Raw genomic sequence first — 22,126 nt, 5'->3', positions numbered from 1 at the left:
GGAGCTGCATTTTACCCTGAACTAACATCCTGCATTTCTACATTTTTCCTGGAGAGGACATTTACATCAGCTCTGACAAGAGGTCAAGCTTTACATCTGTTTGTTTTCATTTTCCTCCCTCAAGCTGTTGCAAAAACCACGGGGCACCCTAAGTCCAAATGAGAGGTGTCTGTGTCACTGCAGCATGAAGTATTAAGTTGTTTCATGTGAACAGCAGATGTAGAGCTAATTCACAGCACAAATTTGTGTTCTGAAATTAACCAGGAAAAGCAGCAATATCCTGTTTAATATCTAAATAGAATCCTGAAATATAAGATCTCGCAAGGGTAATCACACTTCTTGGACCTTTCTATGTTTTTCCACGAATCAGCTAAATCCAACTAACAGTTTTCACTGGGATTTTAGTATGTTTTGATGGTGGACCAGGGCTGGTCAATGCTGCCTCTGCATTTTTAAAATATTTTTCCTTGCTTTAACATAGAAATTATGCTTGTGATAGAAGCTGTGCTAAAGCATGGACAGCATGCAAAATATTGGCCTTGTAGGACCAAAGCTGCCACATTGTGATTGACAAAATGATCGAATGGAATCTAATTAATACATGGCTTTCAACACTTTTTCACACATACAAGTCAGAAAAAGTTTGTTTGACAATATCAATCAGAGTTGTAGTCAGAACTTTTTAAAACCACTTCTTGCTGCAGATAGAACTGCACAGTTTTCCTTTCCAAAAAAGTTGTTCAGACTCTTATTTGAGAAATACAGAAGGTTAAGCTTGGTGAGACTGGATAATGGTTACCTTGCAACTAAGATGAATTGTCGTTAGAATTGTGAATTCACAAACTGCCTAAAGTACATCGTACCAGAGGCCAGCAGTTGCTTTAGCTTCAATAGAGAAATATTTCAGACCAATGAAATGCAGTCACATGTATGAGATCATCCAGAGGTGAAAGGTTGAAATAAAATAAACATGGCTGTAGCGGTTTTAGCTGGAACGACCTCTATTTCTCTTTTAAAAAGTGAGCCTTTGTGGATAGTAGATAAGTAGATAGTTCCACGTCCCTCCAACCATATTTGGTAAGAGTTTGATTTATTGGTTGATTCCGCTCGTTGTGAAACAAATCAAGCTGCTGCTGTGATTGGCTAAAAAACTCGACATTAGAGGCAGATACCCAATCAGCTTGAGTAATGATAATGATCAGCAGTTCAATGATAACATGCAGCTAAACATGTCATCACTGGTCAAGATATTATGGTATTGGTATAAAGAGCCATCAAAAGTTTGGTCGTAAATGGTCAACAGGATTAAAAGAAAATGTACTGAAAGAAATAACTGTGAAAGATGCGCGAAGATTCAAGCATAAATCTTCCAGAAAACTGTTATCTTCCACTTCTGTCTTATTTTACACTTGCAACACAACTAGGGTATCTTTATTTACAAGATATTCCAGTTTAAAAAGATGGCTTAGCTAAGGAAGGGTGAAACCTATTCTCCAGTGACCAACACACATGAGCTTAAGTTTTTAGACTGAGCCAAGAAATATCTGAAGACAGAGTGTTCAAAGAGAGGGTTTTATGGCCTGATGAAATAATAATGACCTGTGAATGAATGAGTAACAGACAGATCTCCACTTTAAGTTAGATGCCAGCTAGGTGGAGGTGGAGCACTGGTATGGGCTGGTATTATGAAAGATGACCTGGTTGGATCTTTCCAGATTCAAGTTGATATTTTATTGTTATTTTTACAGTCAACACCAGCATTTAAGAAAACTTCATGGCTTTTTTGTAACTGCTCTGTAAAACCAAATTACAGTCAATGTATCTGTCTGATTAGTTCATAACTGTGCTGACATCTTAAAATATTTAAACCCAACTTCGTCATTGCAGCTAAGTTTGTTTTAAATAACTTACATGAATTAGGACAGAGCAGCTGCCCAAATCTGTCTCTCCAAAAATGCCTGCAACCTTCCCTCCTTTGATGAGAACAGCCTGTTCCTGCTGCTCAAATTAAAAGTGCAGCTGTGAGCTCAGTGGCTCTGACAGCTTTAACTCAGTCCCAGTCGCAGGAAATCTCAACTTCTGAGAGGAAGTTTCAAACTTTATAATTAGTGTCAGGTGAGCTGAGATCTAAAGCTGATAATAAAGATAATACTGTCCAAAAGAAAAACTGGAGAAAAAGTTTTTAGCAGTATATTAATTGACAAATCTACAGGCTGATAAGGGATTTCCTCAGGAAATCTTCTAAAACCAGAACTCAAGGACAGCCTCCTGAAGCTCTTATAAACCATCAACACCATTTATGTCAGGCCTGCCAAGTTACACCTTTAGATTTAAGTTTGTTTCCAGTCAAGTTTAAAGTCAGGTTCCTAAGGAAATCGTCAGGATAAAAGCTGCAGTATATATTGGGATATATGTTAGATATATTGCACTTTTGTTTGTTCATAATTGGAGTAAAGCATAGCTGGTGGTTCTAATAATGCACTTAGATGCTGCATATAACAGCATATTAAAAAAAAATGGCTTTACTGCCACCTAATAACCTGCAAACAAAACATCAGCATGTTTTACTATCCAAATGTGTTATGCAATGACTGACTCATATTTTGGTGTGTGATTTTTAGGCCATAATTGGTGGTATCTAAAATTATATATTTTTATTGATTTATATTTTTAGTCTGTTACATTTTTTTCCCTCTGAGTTATGTTAAATTAATATCAAGATTTGATTACGTTTAAGATTCACTTCAAAATAGTTGGAGAAAGCAATCTGCTGAATAGAGTGAGTAAAAAGAATAAGAACCACCAACTTGATAAATACTTCCTTCAGAAAAAGATTTAAACTTATTAGTATAAGAAAACAATTAATGCAGTTAATGGCATAGATTTGCTTTTCTGTGAAAGCTTTATGACTTCTTCCTAAAGCTACTGTTTTCTTTGTGTTTGAATTTTAATTCATTGGGCTTTTTAGTTTTTAAAAGTTCTTTTTATTTACAAAAATTGAATACAAATACAAAGGTTTGAAAATAAAAATATGATTTTATTATTAAAGAATTGCCTTCTTTCTCATTGTCTTCTGCTTTATCCCACACCAGATTGTAGAGATTCCCAGACTGCCCTCTCCCCATACACTTCATCCAGCTCAGCTGGGGGAAATCTCATGCACTCCCAGGCCAGCCGAGATACATAGTACCTCCAGGTCATGATTCTCATTTCATGATCATAGGTGAGGGTAGAAAAGTAGACTGATCTATAAATCAACAGTTTTACCTTTTCTCTTAGCTCTGTCCATTACAGACGTGTGCAGTGTCTGCATTAAAGCAGCACCCACACCAATCTCCCACTCCATTATCCCCTCACAGGACCCCAAGATATAAGACACTTGAGGCAGGAACTCTTATCCATCCTGAAGGGGACAAGCCACCTTTTTCCGGTTGACAACCATGGCCTTGGAGGAGTGATTCTCATCCTGTGCACTCAGCTGCACACCGCCCATGTGCAGGCTGTAGGTCTTGGCAGGACGGAGCTGGTCTACTGTTTCAAGGCCAGTACAAAAAAACCACACTGCTCCTCCTAAGGCTGAGGTTCGACAATCAGCGGAACTCTCCACTCCAGGACCCTGGCATAGTCCTTTTGGGGGAGGCTGAGAAGTATGATCCCTCTATATTTGGAACACACCCTCTGGCTCCCCTTCTTATGCAGAATCGATAAGTCTCCTTCTTCAGCTTGATGGTATCCCTTACAGTTGGTGTCCAGGACTTGAGTGTCGGATTTCCACCAAAACAGGCACAGCAGACCTTAGGACCTTAGATGCGGGCGGCTGCATCAACAAAGTAGGCAGAGAACGTGGCCCACTCGGATTCCATGTCTCCAGCCTCCCCCAGAATCTGGGAGAAGCTCTCCAAGAGTTGGGAGTTGAACACGTCCCTTACTGAGGGCTGAACCAGATGTTTCCATCAGACCCTCCCTACTTGCTTGTGCCTGCTAAGTCTGTCTGGCCTACTTCTCTTCCAGCATATCCAGCTCACCACAAGGTCTGATCGGTGGACAACTCTGCCCATTTCTTAACCAGAGTGTCCAAGATATGCAGTTGGAGGTCAGAAGGTTAGACTGCAAAGTACATCATCAACTTCTGGCCTGGAGTGTCCTGGTGCCAAGATATGCAGTTGGAGGTCAGAAGGTTAGACTGCAAAGTACATCATCAACTTCTGGCCTGGAGTGTCCTGGTGCCAATTGCAGTGATGGACAAGTTTATGCTTGAACATTGTGGTCATTATGGACAATCTGTGGCTTGCACAGAAGTCCAGTAATGAAACACTGTTCAAATTCAGAGCTGGGGGTACGTTCCTTCCAATCACCCTCCTGGTGTCACTGTTGTTTCCAACTTGGGACTGAACATGCCCAGCAGAATGATGGAATCCCCAGGAGGTGTGCTATCCAACAACCCCCAAGGACACTAAGAAGGCCTAATTCTCTTTACTGCCAACCTTCCCCACCACCCAGAAGGAGAAGGCAAGTGACCCTCTTGTTCACCGGGCTGAAGTCCAACTAGAGACAGCAGAGCTGGGTTGAGACAAGCAGACTTATCCCCTCCCTTTGTTTCTCCAAACGGGCCTCTCCAGAGTAAAAGAGAGTTCAGCAACTCTCAAGAAGTTGGGTTCCAGAGCACAGCTACAGTAATGTTTGGAGAAGAGGCCAACTATTTCTAGCCAGTATTGCTCCACCTCGTGCACAAACTCAGACTCCTTCCTCCCCAGCAATTGACATTCCATGCCCCTAGAGCCAGCTTAAGTGCCTGTGGATCGGGTCACCTCTACACAATCCTCTCTGCACCGGTCCCTCATGGTTTCACATCTAGATGGTTGCCCACTGGGGGATGGCCTTGATCCGCGCCTCTGGGCTGGGCCTGGCCAGGTCCAAAGAGGTAGAACCTTGCCACCAGGCACGAACCCCAGGCCTGGCTCCAGGATTGGGTTCTGGCTCCACCATTTCACATCACGTATCTTGTACCTTGATTTCATTGTCTTTTATAGGGGCTTTCAGAAAGCTCTGTCTGACCTGACACCCAGAGCCTGTTTGGCTTGGGAGACCCTATCAGGGGCATTTAAGCCCCTGCCAACATTGGCTCTTTATTCATCAGGCACAGAAACCTCTCCACCACTTTAAGGTGATTCGAGAACAGGATCGCTTTTCTTTTTTTTTGGTCAGCATTAAAACAGGTACTGTATGTTTGATCTGCAATCAAAAGCTGAACACCTTTTAAACATGTTATTTGGTGACAGTGAATTTTTGTTTTAAACAACATTAATCCTTCCTAACATTCTAATTAGAGCAAGTTAATAAAACTGTGCATAATTGACAACAAGCAAATGGAACTCTGGAGCCAGGCAAAGTTTATTGGTTTCTAAGTTAAAACACTTCAAATGCTACACTTTAAGGCATGACAAAAGAAAAGTTATGTAATAAAACAGCTTGTTTAAATACACATTGTCCTGGACATGTATCAAGTGAGTCTAATATAACTGACTCAAGATCTCCACCAACTCTTAACAAAAAGAATCCTGGGTTGATTGCATACTAAAGATGCTGTGGGAATATTTACACCTACAAAAACTGCCTTTAACAAAAGATGTTGACGTTAACAATAAATATTTTTCAAAGCTTTACTTCTCAGCTGTGGTGTCTTCAAATAAACACCTTGTTTTGCTTTATAGACATATCTGTGCACTTGCATGTAATTCTAAAGCATGGATACTTAATTCTTGGCAGATCGGAAAAAAAAAACTGATCTGCAAAATATATTAAAAAACTCTTATCAGCAGCTAAATATTTTTATTGTCTAATAACTACATAAAGAATCAGAAAGTAATCTTAACATTGCATTTAATTGGCTAGAAGTTTTTTATAATTGGTTCACAGCGTGAAAGCATATAAATCTAAAAAACGGCTACAAACAATGGGAGGTATGATTGCTACTGAGCTACAGAAAACAGGCAATCACTGCAGTCACCGCGAAAAATGAGAAATTCAAATTGGAGAAACATTCTAATGTGGCTTTTGACTTTTAAATTTGTGCATATTTGCACTTTAAGCTATAGAACTTTATGTGTATACTGATTTAGAAGTATTTTCTAGTATTTAACTTTTGACCAGAGGTCATGATAGTGGGAAGAGAGAAAAATTTAAAACAAGATTCCTGTTTGCTCTCATAAAATATTTCACATACTCAAAGTGAATCAGCAATAATTGTAATTCTCCACATCATAAACCTTTTGCTTATTTAAGTCTGTTGAGCAAAATTTCAGACAATTCTGAACCAACAATACAAAAGACATATCTAAAGGGGTTTAATATCTGTCTTTAAACTTCCTAAACAGTAAGTGTATTCCACTATAATAACTGTCACTGCTCTTAAAATTCCCTTTTATATATTTTATTATGAATAAATTCTGAATTGAACATAAAGCTAAGCCCTGCTAGGAGTTTTTCTTTCTGAAAAGAATGAAAGTAGAATTCAAAGGTAATTTGACCTGAAATCAGTTAACTGATAGTAATAGTTATTGATGATTTTAACAGACATGTTTCATACAGATAATTAAAATATTCTTAAAAATCTGTTTAGGTTCTCCAACTGTTATCAAATGTATAACATCTTTCATTGACAAGATTAGCGTCATTCCAGAAACATTCATTCCAAAGGTTCCTCTTTAAAATAGAAAGAAAGTCCTCAGTTCTTAACACCCAAAGCAGATTTGGATTAGGAATAGGTTTTTAGGTTTAGGCAAAAAAAAAAAACAAATTCAAGAAAAATCTATACAATAATGTTGTATAACTCTATGCATATACAGTTTATCTCCTACATAACGAGCTGCATTTGTAGGTCATGATACAAAGACAAAAAGTGAAAACAATGCTGGTCATATTTACGTTGTCTTTGCATGTATTATCAATGTGGTGGCAAAGCAGGATGGTATCATGTCATATATTAACATTTTAGCACACAGCGAAAATTAGACCCTGCAGCAGTCATACCCTTAGTGGAGAGGTGGGGCATCTCACCAGAAAGGGGCGGGGGCTTCTCACAGAACATGGTGGGTATCAAAATATTACGGATCAAAAAGGCTCAAGAAAAACAACAATTCTAAAGAGAATTCATCATATATTTAGAATGCAAATTTAAAATTGTTACTTGACATTAGCAAAAGTAAAGCCTTAAAGATTCGATATAAGAGAAAAAAAATAAAATAATTGTATATATATATATATTTTTTGTTTGTTTTCTCATATATATCTATATATATATATATATATATATTCATTTATTTTGTTATATATATATATAAATATATATATATATTTGATTTTTTTTCTCTTATGTATATATATATATATATCTATCTATATATATATATATATATATATATATATATATATATATATATATATATATATATATATATATATAGATAAGTTGATTAAATAATGTGATGTTTAAATCATCCATTTGATTTTTCAAATGTTTGTTTTCACATAAAACAGCATTGTGTTAATTCTTTACAGCTTCTCAGAGTTGCCTTTGTATCATGGCCTTAATGATCTTGAGAATACCCCACAAGTGGCTTTGTTGCTACTTATCATCGTATTCCTCACTCCTTCAGTTGCACGTTTCCTCCCAGCGTGTCAAAATTTTGTCAAGTGTCTGTCTTCATCTTGAGCTCAGCATTATGGTGAGTCATCCCTTCGCCCACCTGCTTCTCCTCTTTCCTCCTCTCCCCTCTTTGTTTTCAGCTCCTTGAACCTCCTTCTTTCGGCTACTCCGTTGTATCCATCCTCCCACACACCTTAAGGGTACAGGATTAATGTCCGTGTGCATCTGGTGTGAGCTTTAAGAGCACATGGAGAACAGGCAACTTACTCCCCCTTACCCAGCTGTATTTTCAATCACCCCCCACCCCGTCCCTTCCATGCTCCCTTAGCTTAGCACGGGGAGGCACTCATTCGTGTGTGTGTGTGGTAGTGTGGAGGAGGCACGGCAGAGGGAGGTGCTACCATGGGCAGGGACTGAGGTGGGGGCCCACTCGGATGGGAATGGGACTGGGAGTGGGCGAGAGCATGTGGCACCCTGGATAGGGTAGAGGTGGCACCTGGGTGAAGGTGGTGTGGATATGAGGAGGAAGTAGAGGAGGAAGACGCAGGATGAAGCTGGTAGCTGGCAGCCGATGAAGGCCCAGATGAAGAAGGTGTTGCCTGGGAGCTACTGCCTCGTGTTAGAGTTTGCTGCTGTGGTGGGGTTTGGTTGAGCTGGATGGAGATATCAGAAGACACATCAGAGGGACTTCGGCCCCGCTGCGGTGGAGCCCAGGAGTCTGGATGAAGGTACTGGCCACTGTAGTCGCTGCAGTCAGACATGCGGGGGCGGTAGAGAGTAGGGTGGGGGCGGTAGAGCTCCTCCTCTGCATAACGCTTCATAAAGAGGTAGACAGACATCACTCCTGCACCCTGGTATGGAGACAGATGAAGTTATGTTATATACAAAGTTTTATATATCCTCTACAGATGTAGGCTAAAATTGTTAGTGTTGTTTTTAGCTTTTAATTAATGACACACACACACAGGCATTTTTAATCTCTTCCCAAATAAAGATTTTAGACGTTTTTTTGATTGTTTGTTTTTTTCTTTTAAACTAAAATCTACCAAATCACAAACCACCATTTCTTCCATGTCAATGGTTATTGAGCAAAGAAGAAAACTGGTACACTATAAAAACAATGAGAGATATTTTTTAAAATACATCGACCTGAACTTAAAAGTGGGCTGTTCTTAAGTTAATATTAATAATAATGATAATAATAATTGAACTTTATTGTTTGAGAAATTGATCTCTGCATTTAACCCATCCCATTGGGGAGCACTGGGCTGCCATTGTGCGGAACCCGGGAGCAGTGTTAATATGTTAAGAGACCCAGAGTGCGGGCTGTAGGGATAGAAGTGGATACTCGCAACCTTTAACCGAGCAAAAGCGCACTTCTCTAACCACTAAGCCAACACTCCCAAGTTTATCCATTACATGTTTTCTGGTAAAAAAAGAAAAAAAAAGTTAATAATTCTCCAACTAATGGAAAGAATGGAGTTTAACATTAGACCCCTTCTTATTTCCGACCATTTTCAGCTGAATTTCAATCAGTAATTTAGTTGCTGACATTAATTTATTCTGCCTCAGTGGGTGGAGCAGTCAGATGGCAATTAGAAGGTTGTGCTTTCAATTCAACTTTCTCCCACCAAATGCCTGCTTTTAATTGGGGGCCACACATCATGCTGTACACTGATGCTGCAAATCAGGGAGTGAATTTTATGAGTTTAACTGAGTTCATATTATGGAAGCAGTTTGAGTGCTTCAAATGAAAAGAAAAAACCTCAAGTCAATACCATTTAGTGTTTAGAATAGTTCTAACACTTAAATAATTCTCTTAAGGCGCTAAATCAAATTAAAAAGATTGGTCTGGGGTCCAATTATGGTTTTAACTAAAGCTTAAATTATGAAATGAATTCATTAAAAAAAGGACCTCAGTTTAAAACAGCCATTTTATTAAAAGATAGAATAAGAAGCGATATAATGTATAATTGATGCAGACAAACTTTGTTTATATATATACATATATATATATTTTTCTTTTTATTAGCACAAAAATAATATATTTTCATAGAAAAAAATGTGATTTTTGATGCATCAGATTATTCAACGACATTTACTTTAGCAAATACTTTAATCAGGTGCATGAGATCTACTTGTTTACTGCTATAATAATACTAGGTCATCCTTATTAACAAACATTTTTTTACTCTGATACACACAGCATAAACACATTAGAAGCTATCACACAAAATAAATTTTTTACACATACTAAGAATAAAAAAAAAAAAAAAAAACATCTGAAGAGTGGGGGCATCCAGTCACTTTTACTCAAGTAAATCTAAATTAAGTTTGGTGAAACCCTTACGTTCAGAAATAATCTAATTAATGAATGAAGTCAAACTATGCTGACATTTTACATTTTTTGCACTTTACAGGGGTTGTCAGACACTAACACAATTCATTAAATATAGTGTGAACTTTAACTTCTTTGTGAAATTTAAGCCTAAGGGTTAGCTGAAATTTTCCAGAAAGATTTATTTATATTTAGAAATCTGTAAAAATCAAACTTAATACCAAGTTAAAATCAGAGAAGATAACTAATTCAAATCCAATAATTAATTCATCACAACTACAGAAACTGGATACAAATAATAATAATATAAAATTAGACATTATTCTAACTTTTGTTTAGAACCACGACAAATACAACCATATTTCATTAGGATTGATGTAATTCTTCTATTCGAATGTGTAAGATAAGCACTGATCTCAACCTAATGACAGACATTTCGTTATTGTAATTAGCAATAAGGCTGCTATAAAATCCGTCAGGGAATTTGAGCTGATGAATGTAGGAGAGTGGCAATGGAAAACCAAAAAGAAGAGAGTACAGGGGCTCTGCCTTTTGTCTCATTGCAATATAACATCTGTAAGGCCAAAGGGAATGAAAACAAGCAACAAAACTCAAATCATCCTTTGCATAAATCCCAGCATTTTACAAAGCTATCAGGAGGTGAAAAGACTAATAAATCATTCATTATTTTGGTAAGAGTTGACAAAAAGGCCTCAAAACTGCTGCAGGGTGGAATGAGCAATTACCCTGAAATGTATTCATGTTTTCACTAGGGCTTTCGCTGAGATTCCTCAGCTCATTCTCTATTCATTCATAACATGACTACAAAAACCACGAACAAACTAGCATGCTGATTAAAGTGAGCATGCTTTAGAGAAGAAAAGTGTGTAAAAATGTTCAGGAAAAATACAGAAATTAGTTTGAAGAGGATGAAAACTTCCAATGTATAAATTATTAATTTTCTTCAATGAAAATATGACAGGAAAACACAGAAGAGGAAATGTGTAAAGAGTATATAAGAATATTTGAAGGTTATCATAAGGTACAAGGGTTTAAAAGCTTTAGAAAATAACAACTGTTGTAGAAGATTTAGGAAATAGTTAATCAAAAACTAAGTATTTACAACAGACCTTGAAAATCAAGAGAGGTGGAAAAATGGGAAGAGGTACCAAAGCGAAAAATTGAGCTGTCAGGGAAGAAATTGGTGGAATATGAGTGAAAAAAATAAATAAGAAAATCAACATCTTGGTGACAGAAGGTTAACCTAAGGCATAAGAAGGAAGAGGGAAGGATAAGAAAAGAGGAAAAGAAACAAAGAAAAGATACAAAAACCTGAAGATAAGAAACAGGCAGGATGAGATAAAAGTAAAGGACATGGGAAAACAAGACTAGACTGTTAAGAAGAAGATAGGCAAGATGAAAAAGAGATGATGGAGAAGGAGGTAGAGAGAAGATTTAAAAATGAAAAGACTGAAGGATTAAAGAATGAGTGTAGCAGAGAACTCCGCCTCCGCCAGCGAGGAATTTTCTGATGCATATAAAGCTCTGCTGCGACAGAGCTGTTGCCCTCAAGTATTCAAGCTATTAACATTTATGAATATTGATGCGAGCAGAATGACGAGCTCCTACGCAGACACTTTCAAACGTGTGTTTAGCTGAATATGTCTAGTATGTGTGCGTGCGTGTCACGTCTTGAAAATGTATGTTTACCTAAACTATATTTGTTTAATCTGTGTGTTGATGTGAGCATCCTGACTTTTTAAAACCTAAGCATCTAAAAAGGCTAAAAAGGCTTTGTATGTTAACCTGAGTTTTCCATCAGAGTGTGTGCAGCAGTGGCAGTTTGCTGAGAAATCAAGAAGGAAAGTTTCTATGAAACATCAAATGCTTCTGTCAGATGCTTATCTACATGCAGAAGCAAGCAAGTATCATAACTGCATGTGCACTAGAAGGTGTGTATTCCCCTTTGTGTGTGTGTACATGCATTTTGCTTTAATTACCTCTTTAAGTAGAAAGGATGAAGCAGCAAAAGCAAAGGACCAGCCATAGTGGTAGTGAAAGAACTGCTCTGCCTCTCTTGGTCGGTTCATCACTTCATCATTAATGCTTGAAATGTATAAAACCAAACCCACCACCAGACTGAGACCTGAAGAAAAGAAAACAAGCAAATGCTACAATTGGAATCAGGTATTTATACATTCTTTAAAACATGACCCATAACCTGACATTAACTAAAACTATATGTTTTCATTTCAAAGACAGTGATGATTACACGTCTGATAAACACCAGAAGAGAGAATGAGATTTATAGAACATTTTTCTTTTTTTATCTTTAAGTGTTGTCATCTAACCTTTGAAAATATTATTAAAGCACCTTTTTTTTTTCTTTCAATTTCCTGTTTCAAAGATTTATTACCTCCAAAATACAAAAAGTATAACAAAAATAAAATACTGGGGTGGTCTAATTATATACAGTAAGACAGAACTGATGACTGTTTTTTTTGGACAGTAGGCTGACTAGAAAGGGGGAGACATGTGGCAAAGGACCGCAGGTCAGATTCAAACCCGGGTCGGCCTAGGACTAAAGCCCCCACATATATATGGGTCATGTGCGCTAACCACTGCGCCACCAAAGCACTCCATACAGTAAGATCGACAATAAGAGGTAGATGGTGCTAAGAGGAAAGAAAGGACCTTGGTAAAAAAAAAAAAAAAAAAGAGAGAAAAAAAAGCAAGTTATGAATCTATTAAAAATAAATGTTAAATCTTGACATTCATAGATAAAATGGACAACTAAATATAAAATAATGAAAGGTTTAGATATCATTACTATAAAATTACAGAGCTTAAATTCCTACCGCAAAATAGTAAATTTACATTCTGCTGTTACTCTGTAATGTGATCCTTATCTGCAGGGAACTGATTTTTTTTCTCTTCCATTTTACTTGTATCATTTGTGTTCTCTACAAAACAAGCAGGAAAAGCTAATGATTATGTGTCCCAGCGGTGCTTCAAATAGATTAAACAGAGGCAGCAGTGCTTTGGCAAAAAGATTACATGAGAATAGCCTAGTGTTACTTCACACTCTTTAAAACCCTATATGTATGCTCATGGTTTAATGAAACGTCAGTCAGACACAAACACATTGACAAATATGAAATCATATTGCTTACACAAAGACACAATACAATAAAGTCAGTGAAGCTTCATAAAGAGGGGCTCACTGCAGCAAGGTTTGCAGAGTTGCTGCTGTGAAACCTGGCATTGATGCAGCAGTAAAGGATGTGTTTAAAAACAATCAGAAAATAAACAAAGATAACTACTCTGTCTACAATTAGAGAAAGTAAAAAGACATAAAGACATACACACTTGCAGATATTATGTCATTATTTTCTCTAGTGTCAGGCTCCAGGATTTTTAATGGTTCTGAGTAGAAAAAAAAAAAAAAAGAAATCATGAGGAAGTTGCAATTCCTTGTCTTAGCCATCAGATGGTAGTGTTGTAGTTCAATGCTTTCGGTAGTATCCTAACGAATATGTTTTTGGGTCCTTTAGATAAATTATATGAGAGAAAAAAAGGCAAAGGCAAGATACCAAACACCTGATGTGCTGCAAAAAATATGCTATCACAAGTATAACATGATGGGCCGCACACAGTGACAAACAAAACCCACAGAAAAAGATGCGTATCCATTTACAAAACACAAGAGTTTGGTTTCAACTAGAATCTCAGTAGTTTGTGTATTAGAAAAAAAAAACAATTAAGCAAACAAACAGGAAAGACAAAACAGCATAGCAATTAATTTAATTTAACTTTTTATATAGTTCCAATTTACAACACATTTCATCTCAAGGCACTCTATAGAGACATTTCAATCAGGTTCGCCAATCAGATTGATAAAGAGTTTTTATCAAAGGAAAACCAGCTGGGTTCCATCAAGTCATTGACTTGCAGAACACACTCTTCCTTGATGAGCTTGTGGCGACAATATTTGCTTGCATTTTATTGTTGACCCAACAGCAATTCCTTATACCACGCATCCATGTAGCAACAGCGTAGAAGAAAAACAACTTCTTAAAAGGAAAAAAGACAGCAGAACCAAAACCAGTAGAACCAAGATTATTGTGAGCGACCTTCTCCTGACGCCGGATTGGCCTTCAAGGAGAGAGAAGCAAATATATACAAAGCAAAAAACGAAGCACTGATCCATAAATTCTTTCTATTTTAGAAACGGTAATGCTTAACAAGCTCCACACAAGCTCTGAGCCAGTTTTCATCTCAAATGGATGAGAGACAGCACATGAAGTTAGAGGTTGAACTAACAAATGCTCCAGAATAGGATGAAATATATTGATTAAAAGTGTCCCTATGTCTTCCAGAAGTCTAAGCCTATAGCAGAATAACTATAGAATAATTGAGCTAATCTATCAATAAGTTTTATCAGAAAGGAAAGTTCTAAGCCTAGTCTTAAAAGTTGACAGGGTGTCCTTCTCATGGACTAAAACTGGTAGTTGGTTGCACAGCAGAGGGGCCTGATAACTAAGGAACAATCAGATTTTTGATTTAAAACGGACGCTGGTCATTTAGAAAGCTGGTTTTAGATCTAATCCTGGATATAATGCAACGCCAATAAAAGGAGGGTAAGATAGATGACATAAGATCTCTCTGGTTTTCATCAGAACTGTGGCTGCAGAAAGCTACAGATGAAAGTCCATTATCTGAGGCCATAAGAATATAATTAGTACATTCTCCCAGTGCTGCTTTTCAGTGCTATGATGAACTTTAAAACCTTTAAAAACTAAAGCTCTTTAAAGCAAGGCATTATGGTGAGTACTCACTCAACTTTGAGAGATGAACACATCATAGAGAGAGAGGTGCAAATGATCTGATTTTTGACAGATTTAATGTTATTAAGAAAGAATGCCATAACAATCATTACTGCTGAGAGCGGGGGGGTGTAACGGAGGTATGGCTCAGTGTGAGTTCAGCAACTGTACTAAAAAGTAATCAATGAAGAAAAATATGCTGCTCTTCTTATATAAAGGTTTAATTTATACAATAGAAGACTGTGTTTCCAGATTTCTTTAGGCAGGTACTGTAGAGCACCGTTTACTCTACAGTTTCCAAGTAATATGCTTCAAAATGTCTAGGTCTAATTAAACCCAAGTAACCAGCCTCCTATTAATAAAATCCTTCTTTTTCAAAGGAGCTACCCTGTCTATAGCAGAGTGCAGAAAACAAGTAAGGCCATAAACAAAAATCATCCATTTCTGAAGGGAATTTTATTAGATGGTTATTGTTCTGTGATACAAAGGAGATTAAAAAATATGATAGTTTCACTGAACTTTATTAGTGCATTACATGTTTGGGTAGGGTTAGGATTATCTAAACAATCTGCTAAAAGGAAACCATCATTAGGGCTGCCAGAACTCTGTTAAAAAGTGCTTAAAGGTTACTAAAGTTTTCAGATACAACAGGGTTGTAATTAGTGTTGCACCAATGCCCTTTTTTGGCCCCAATACCTGATACCTGGCTGATCATCGGTATCGGCCGATACGGATACCATACCAATAACATCTGTTTGAAATTGATGTGTGTGTGTGTGTATATGAAGAACTGCATGCTACCTGGATTTAAAATAATTGCCATCATGGCTTTGTTAAGCTGCTGCCTACCTTTGTTAAGCAGGAAAAAGACTAATATAAAGTGAATCCAGAAGAACTATTTATTACCTACCTGGAATGGGTGAAGATAGTTGAATAATCTTTTGGCTATCAAAATGGTTTTAGTGCAATATCGGGGCCCTGCCCGATACCGGTATTAGCATCCGTGCAACACTAGTTGTATTGAAATATTGTCATTTCTTCACAATAATTGCCCTATGTGAGCACATGGTCCAAAGTATGAAGATGATAATGCATGGGACTGTACACATTTTGAACAAAGCTAATTGAGTCTAAGATAGCATCAAAGGCTGCCTTGAAACTATCACCTTCAATGTGTTTTTCTTAATTTATTTTATTATGGCTCTGGGCAAGACACTGTCTAGCATGAATACTATTGTACTGTATTTAATCTTATACTTAGTAAGCAGTATCTGTTAGGATTTAATATTACTAGTCCTGGCTCACTGTAATTTTTTGACTATGGTCCCTGGTGTCTCTCTTGCTGCATTTATGACTATGGATGTATCCATTTCCAGGGTCGACTTCTGAGATGGATCACTGATCGGGGAAAATTAGTTAGAAATGCGGTTGTTTTGGAGGTGACCAATGGGTGGGGATCTAGTACTACGCTGCGTTCTGCATACCCTCAGCTGAATCCAGACTGCTTAGGAACTGATGGAGGACTTCTACTGTATGTCGCTATGTCCCTGGTCTTTTTGACTAAACTCCTATATTCTTTTGCAGGTTCTAATTTGATGATGTTTGAATCTGTATGTAAAATGCAATGCTTTAAGTTTGTGTGATGCTGTGATTCTCTCCATGATGAATGTTGCCATGACATCATGTGTCCAGTCAGCAGTCCACCATACTAAGAAAGCATCTGTTAGGTTAACACCCAGGCACAAAAAAGGTGCAACAATTAGAGCCAAGTCACATTAGTCTATTAATCAGATGAATGGTCAGCAAGAGTAGTCCTGCAGTGATATGAGGAGGTGATGTCATCCTGTTGGCTGCAGTGGCTTTACCCAAAATTATACAGACTGCAAAGTGCAGTGATGAGATGCCTGAAGATGCCAAATGTGCTTTGTAGGATCAATGTACTGAAATGCATTGCTTGTGCTTTGAAATAAAGCTCTAAAAAGCAGAATAAATAACATGTTACTGAGCCTGTCTTAATTTAAGTGACATAAAAATAAAAAACAAACACCATTCATAGACATCTGCTAATCTTTCAATATGTTTTCCTGTGAAACAAATATGTTTCTGTAGTTACAATCATATTTTTAATCCGCTGGCATTTAACATATTAAACTATGTTAGTCTGCATTTACTGGCATGCCTTGTATGAGCTGTAAGAGTGTTCTGATGGATATACCTGTCTCCTAAGTCAGGTTGTGAAGGTCAGTATCCAAACATCTAAAACAAGTGTGACCGAATGTGATCATCTAATCCATTGGGTCTTACCTCATGTACAGCTACAAATAAAATACTCTCATTCTTAAAGTTTAAGTTTATCTGCAGCATTAAATATGATCATCTGTCTGCAGCCAGGAACATAATTTCATAAAGAAAAATCTAGATTAATGGACACTTTCAATAATTTAGTAATGTCATGCTATAAAACTTTACTATCCTAAGGGTTCAGTTTTAATGAAAATAAAAGCCAGCAGTGAAACATAAAATCACAGCCGTAGTTTCCTTGACAGAGAGCTATTATTTGGAATTAAATCACCTCCATAAAATAGCCTGCAGCAAGAACAAGGTATGGCCTGACAGGCTGTCATCTCAGAATGACACAAAGGAGAAGCAGAGTGACTCTCCCATCCACTGGACTCTCTTTTTTCTAACCATTTGTCGCTATAAAGGCTAGCATCTCATCTCACACCTGCTCTGCTGCTGTTTAACATCTCATTTCAGCAAGCTGTAAAAGAAGTCTATCATTTCTAAACTGGACTGCAGATGCCAATTGTAAATCTCCTGGCTGACTGAACAGAAGCAAATCAAACAATTCATGTTGTGAAAGCCTTTACTGTAGTAAACATCCATTTGAAATAACTCAGCTTCTTGTATCATGGAGTGAAGACAGGCGAGGCATAAAGCGTTTGTGCTCTTGCAGCAATGAAACTAAACTCCTTTGCAACAAAAGAGCTGTTAAACTAGAGCACTGCAAGGTGACTATGTCATCAAAAAGACTGACTTTAACCTCAGCAACCCTTTAATCACAAGCCTTTTTATCTTTAATGCAAAGATAAGCTTTAAATCCTCAATTGTATGGCTTTTGAAGACCCTTATAGCAAATCTCGCAAGACAAGACTAACTATAAGCAGCTGAAGGGATTGAAAGAAAGTTCCAGACAACATTCAGTGGATCATTAAAAGTGTTCGCATTAAGTTTGAGCAAATAAGGAGTAAAATATATGCCGCTGAGGAATGGGCTTAACATGATAGAGTGATAGAGAACCTTAATCTATTGAATTTTGTATCTCTTATTTCAGTAATTAAGAAACAAAGACCTTTATAGATAAAAACAAAACAAAAAAAACAGTTTTCTCACCCCTCGTGGGGTGGTATGTGTCATGCTCAAGCTCGGGTCCTCTACCAGAGGCCTGGGAGTTTGAGGGTTCTGCGCAGTATCTTAGCTGTTCCTAGGACTGCGCTCTTCTGGACAGAGACCTCTGATGTTTTACCTGGACTCTGCTGTAGCCACTCTCCCAGTTTGGGGGTCACAGCCTCCCGTGCTCCAATTACCACTGGCACCACTGCTGCTCTCACTTTCCACATCTTTTCTAGCTCCTCCTTCAGTCCTTGGTATTTCTCAAGCTTCTCGTGTTCTTTCTTCTTGATGTTGCTGTCGCTTGGGATTGCCACATCTATCACTACTGCCTTCTTCTGCTGTTTGTCGATTAACATGATGTCTGGTTGGTTAGCCATCACCTGTTTGTCAGTCTGGATCTTGAAGTCCCATAGGATCTTAGCTCGGTCTTTCTCAACTACCTTAGGAGGTGTCTTCCATTTTGACCTTGGGACTTCCAGCCCATACTCATGGCAGATGTTCCTGTACACTATGACAGCTACCTGGTTGTGGCGTTCCATGTATGCACTTCCTGCCTGCATTTTACACCCCGCTGTTATGTGCTGTATTGTTTCAGAGGCATCTTTGCACAGTCTGCATCGGGGGTCCTGCCTGGTGTGGTAGACCCTGGCCTCTATTGATCTTGTACTGAGTGCCTGTTCTTGTGCTGCCATGATTAGTGCCTCTGTGCTGTCCTTCAGTCCAGCCTTTTCCAGCCACTGGTAGGATTTTTTGATATCAGCCACTTCTTCTATTTGTCTGTGGTATACGCCGTGCAGCGGCTTGTCCCTCCATGATGGTTCTCCTTCCTCTTTCTTGTCCTCACTTTCGGTTTTCTCCTGCCTGAGGTATTCACCAAGCCATTTGTCTTTGGGGGCCATCTTTCTGATGTACTCCTGGATCTTAGTTGTTTCATCCTGGACAGTGGTCTTGACACTCACTAGCCCTCGGCCTCCCTCGCTACGCTTGGTGTACAGTCTCAGAGTGCTGGATTTGGGGTGGAACCCTCCATGCATTGTGAGGAGCTTTCTCGTCTTGATGTCAGTAGCCTCTATCTCCTCCTTTGGCCAGTTTATTATACCGGCGGGGTATCTGATGACTGGTAGGGCATATGTGTTGATCGCTTGGATCTTGTTTTTCCCATTCAGCTGACTTTTCAGGACCTGCCTTACTCTTTGTAGGTATTTAGCTGTGGCAGTCTTTCTTGCCATCTCCTCGTGGTTTCCGTTAGCCTGTGGCACCCAAAGGTATTTGTAGCTGTCCTGAACATCTGTTATGTGGCCTTCTGGTAGTTCAACCCCCTCTGTTCTGATCATCTTCCCTCTCTTTGAGACCATGCGACCGCACTTGTCCAGTCCGAATGACATCCCAATGTCGTTGCTGTAGATCCTGGTTGTGTGGATCAGTGAGTCGATGTCTCGCTCACTCCTGGCATACAGCTTGATGTCATCCATGTAGAGGAGGTGACTGATGATTGTTCCGCTTCGGAATTGGTATCCGTAGCCAGTCTTTGTGATGATCTGGCTGAGGGGGTTCAGGCCTATGCAGAACAGCAGCGGGGATAGTGCATCACCCTGGTATATGCCGCACTTGATGGTGACTTGTGCTATTGGCTTTGCATTGGCTTCCAGACTTGTTTTCCACAGCTTCATTGAGTTCTTGATGAAGGCTATTAGAGTCCTGTTGATCTTGTACATTTCCAGGCATTCCAGTATCCATGTATGTGGCATTGAGTCATAGGCTTTCTTATAGTCAATCCAGGCAGTGCACAGATTTGTCTGCCTGGTCTTACAGTCTCGGGTGACTGCTCTATCCACTAGTAGCTGGTGTTTGGCTCCTCTGGTGTTGCTGCCTATTCCCTTCTGGGAAGGGTGCATGTATTGAGCCATGTGCCTATTCATCTTAGCCGCTATGATGCCTGACAGGAGCTTCCATGTTGTACATAGGCAAGTTATTGGCCGGTAGTTGGATGGGGTTGTTCCCTTCTGCGGATCCTTCATGATCAGGATTGTCCGTCCTTGGGTTAACCATTCTGGGTGGGTCCCATCCATTAGCAGTTGGTTCATTTGTGCTGCGAGGCGTGTATGAAGTGCGGTCAGTTTTTTCAGCCAGTAGGTGTGGATCATGTCAGGGCCTGGTGCTGTCCAGCTCTTCATACCTGCCGCTCTTTCTTGGACATCTGCTGTTGTAACGGTTACTGGTTCTTGTTCTGGGAGATTGCTGTGATCTGTTCTTAGATCTTCTAGCCACTGAGCATTGGTGTTGTGGGATGCCTCTTTCTCCCATATGTTTCTCCAGTACTGTTCAGTCTCAGCCCTGGGTGGATCTGATCTTGAATTACCCTGCCACTGTGAGTACACTTTGGATGGGTTGGTGGAGAACACCTGGTTTATTCTCCTGGCTTCTGCTTCTCCCTTGTATCTCTTTAGGCGGGTGGCCAGGGTGGCGAGTCTTTGTTTGGCAGTTTCTAGAACCTCAGGAATCGACAGCTTGTTGTACTTAGGTAACCTCTTCCCTACACCTTTCTGCAGGTCTGAGAGCTGACTAACCTCTCTTCGTGTTGCCTTGATCTTGGCTTCCAGCCTTCTTCTCCATGGGGGCTCTGCTTTGTGGCCTGTGGTGTTTATCTTATAGCCAAGCATCTCTAGGATCACTGTAGCTGTGGCATAGGTCAGCTCATTGGTCTCAGTTATATCTTTAGTAGGGATAGTATGTAGTGCTGCATTTACATCTTCTAGAAGACTTTCAGAGGGTACTCTGTCACTTAGCCTTGGCAGTCTTGGTCGTCGTACGAGGGGATCCAGTTTCGTTATGATCTGCTGTCGCAGGTCAGCTGCCCTTACGTTTAGTGGCCTTGTTGTTGTTGGGGCTGGGGACCCAGTCTCTATGTGTTGGGTTGATGATATTTCCCTACTGACCTGTTGTCCTGACCCCCCCTTGCCGCAGCATGTCAGTTGTACCTCGTCAATTTCTAGCTGTGATAGGAGCTGCCGTTTGCGGATGTTAGAACACTGAGTTAGTAGTTGTTTCTTTGTCAATGATGACAATGGTTGTTGGAGCTGCCATAATTCCCATAGTCACTGCATGTAACCTCTCTCACTCTCACTATATATATATATATATACATATACATACATATATATATATATATATATATATATATATATATATATATATATATATATATATATATTAGGGGTGGAACGGTTCACAAAATCCACGGTTCGGTTCACGGTTTCGTGGTCATGGTTTTCGGTTCGGTATATGTTTATTGTTACACCAAAAAATAAAAAAATTAATAAAAATGATAAAAAATTTATGAACTTAATGAAAAAATTCAAAAGAATTTATGAATTAAAATTATTTTTAATGATCAGCGGAAACCATGGATCCATTCCGCATGTTTTGCTGCTTTGAATTTAATCATCTCGCGCATGCCCTCTACGATCTCCAAGGAACTCAGAGCGGAGCGGACGGGAGCCACAGCAGAGGATGTATGCTTTGCTTTGTGCAGGCTATCTGGAGCGCGGTGGAGCGGAGCGCTGACGGAGTATGTGGAATTTCGGGGTTAGCATGACATGTTGGTCATTTTGCTGTTAGCATAAACAAAACATGTTGCACAATGCTTGCACAATGTTGCACTTTTATCAACAACTTTCTTTCTGCCATCATCGTAGGTCACTCTAAATGCAAAGTACCATACCGACACAATTCTCCACAACAACAGATTTTTTTCTGCTACATCCGGCTACGCTGCTTCGCTTTTTCTTCTTGCTTACTACTGGTGGTTGGCTTTGGTCGCAGTACCGCCACCTTCTGCTCTGGAGTGTAATCGCTTCGCCTATGAGAAAAAGGAGCAGCGCATGAACCGAACGCAAATCACACGAACCGAACCGAGACAGTCGA

The 22,126-nt window shown here is 39.0% G+C and overlaps 1 protein-coding gene across 1 annotated transcript in view; it reads right to left on the bottom strand.

The window, feature by feature from the left end:
• Positions 1 to 7,467: 7,467 nt before the first annotated feature.
• The window catches only part of LOC119795017 (voltage-dependent calcium channel gamma-7 subunit-like), a 66,761-nt gene continuing 52,102 nt past the window's right edge, over positions 7,468 to 22,126 (bottom strand). Inside the window, exons 5-6 of the mRNA XM_038302821.1 lie at positions 11,984 to 12,129; positions 7,468 to 8,496 (exon numbers count right to left, since the gene is read on the bottom strand). Of these exons, the coding sequence (XP_038158749.1) occupies positions 7,975 to 8,496; positions 11,984 to 12,129 (668 nt within the window). The 3' untranslated portion in view covers positions 7,468 to 7,974. The remainder of the gene's footprint in view (positions 8,497 to 11,983; positions 12,130 to 22,126) is intronic.

The sequence above is a fragment of the Cyprinodon tularosa genome, unplaced genomic scaffold (genome assembly GCF_016077235.1).
Source record: "Cyprinodon tularosa strain WSP-4 unplaced genomic scaffold, ASM1607723v1 ctg5, whole genome shotgun sequence".
Lineage (NCBI taxonomy): Eukaryota > Metazoa > Chordata > Actinopteri > Cyprinodontiformes > Cyprinodontidae > Cyprinodon > Cyprinodon tularosa.
This window is presented reverse-complemented; position numbering and strand designations above follow the sequence as displayed.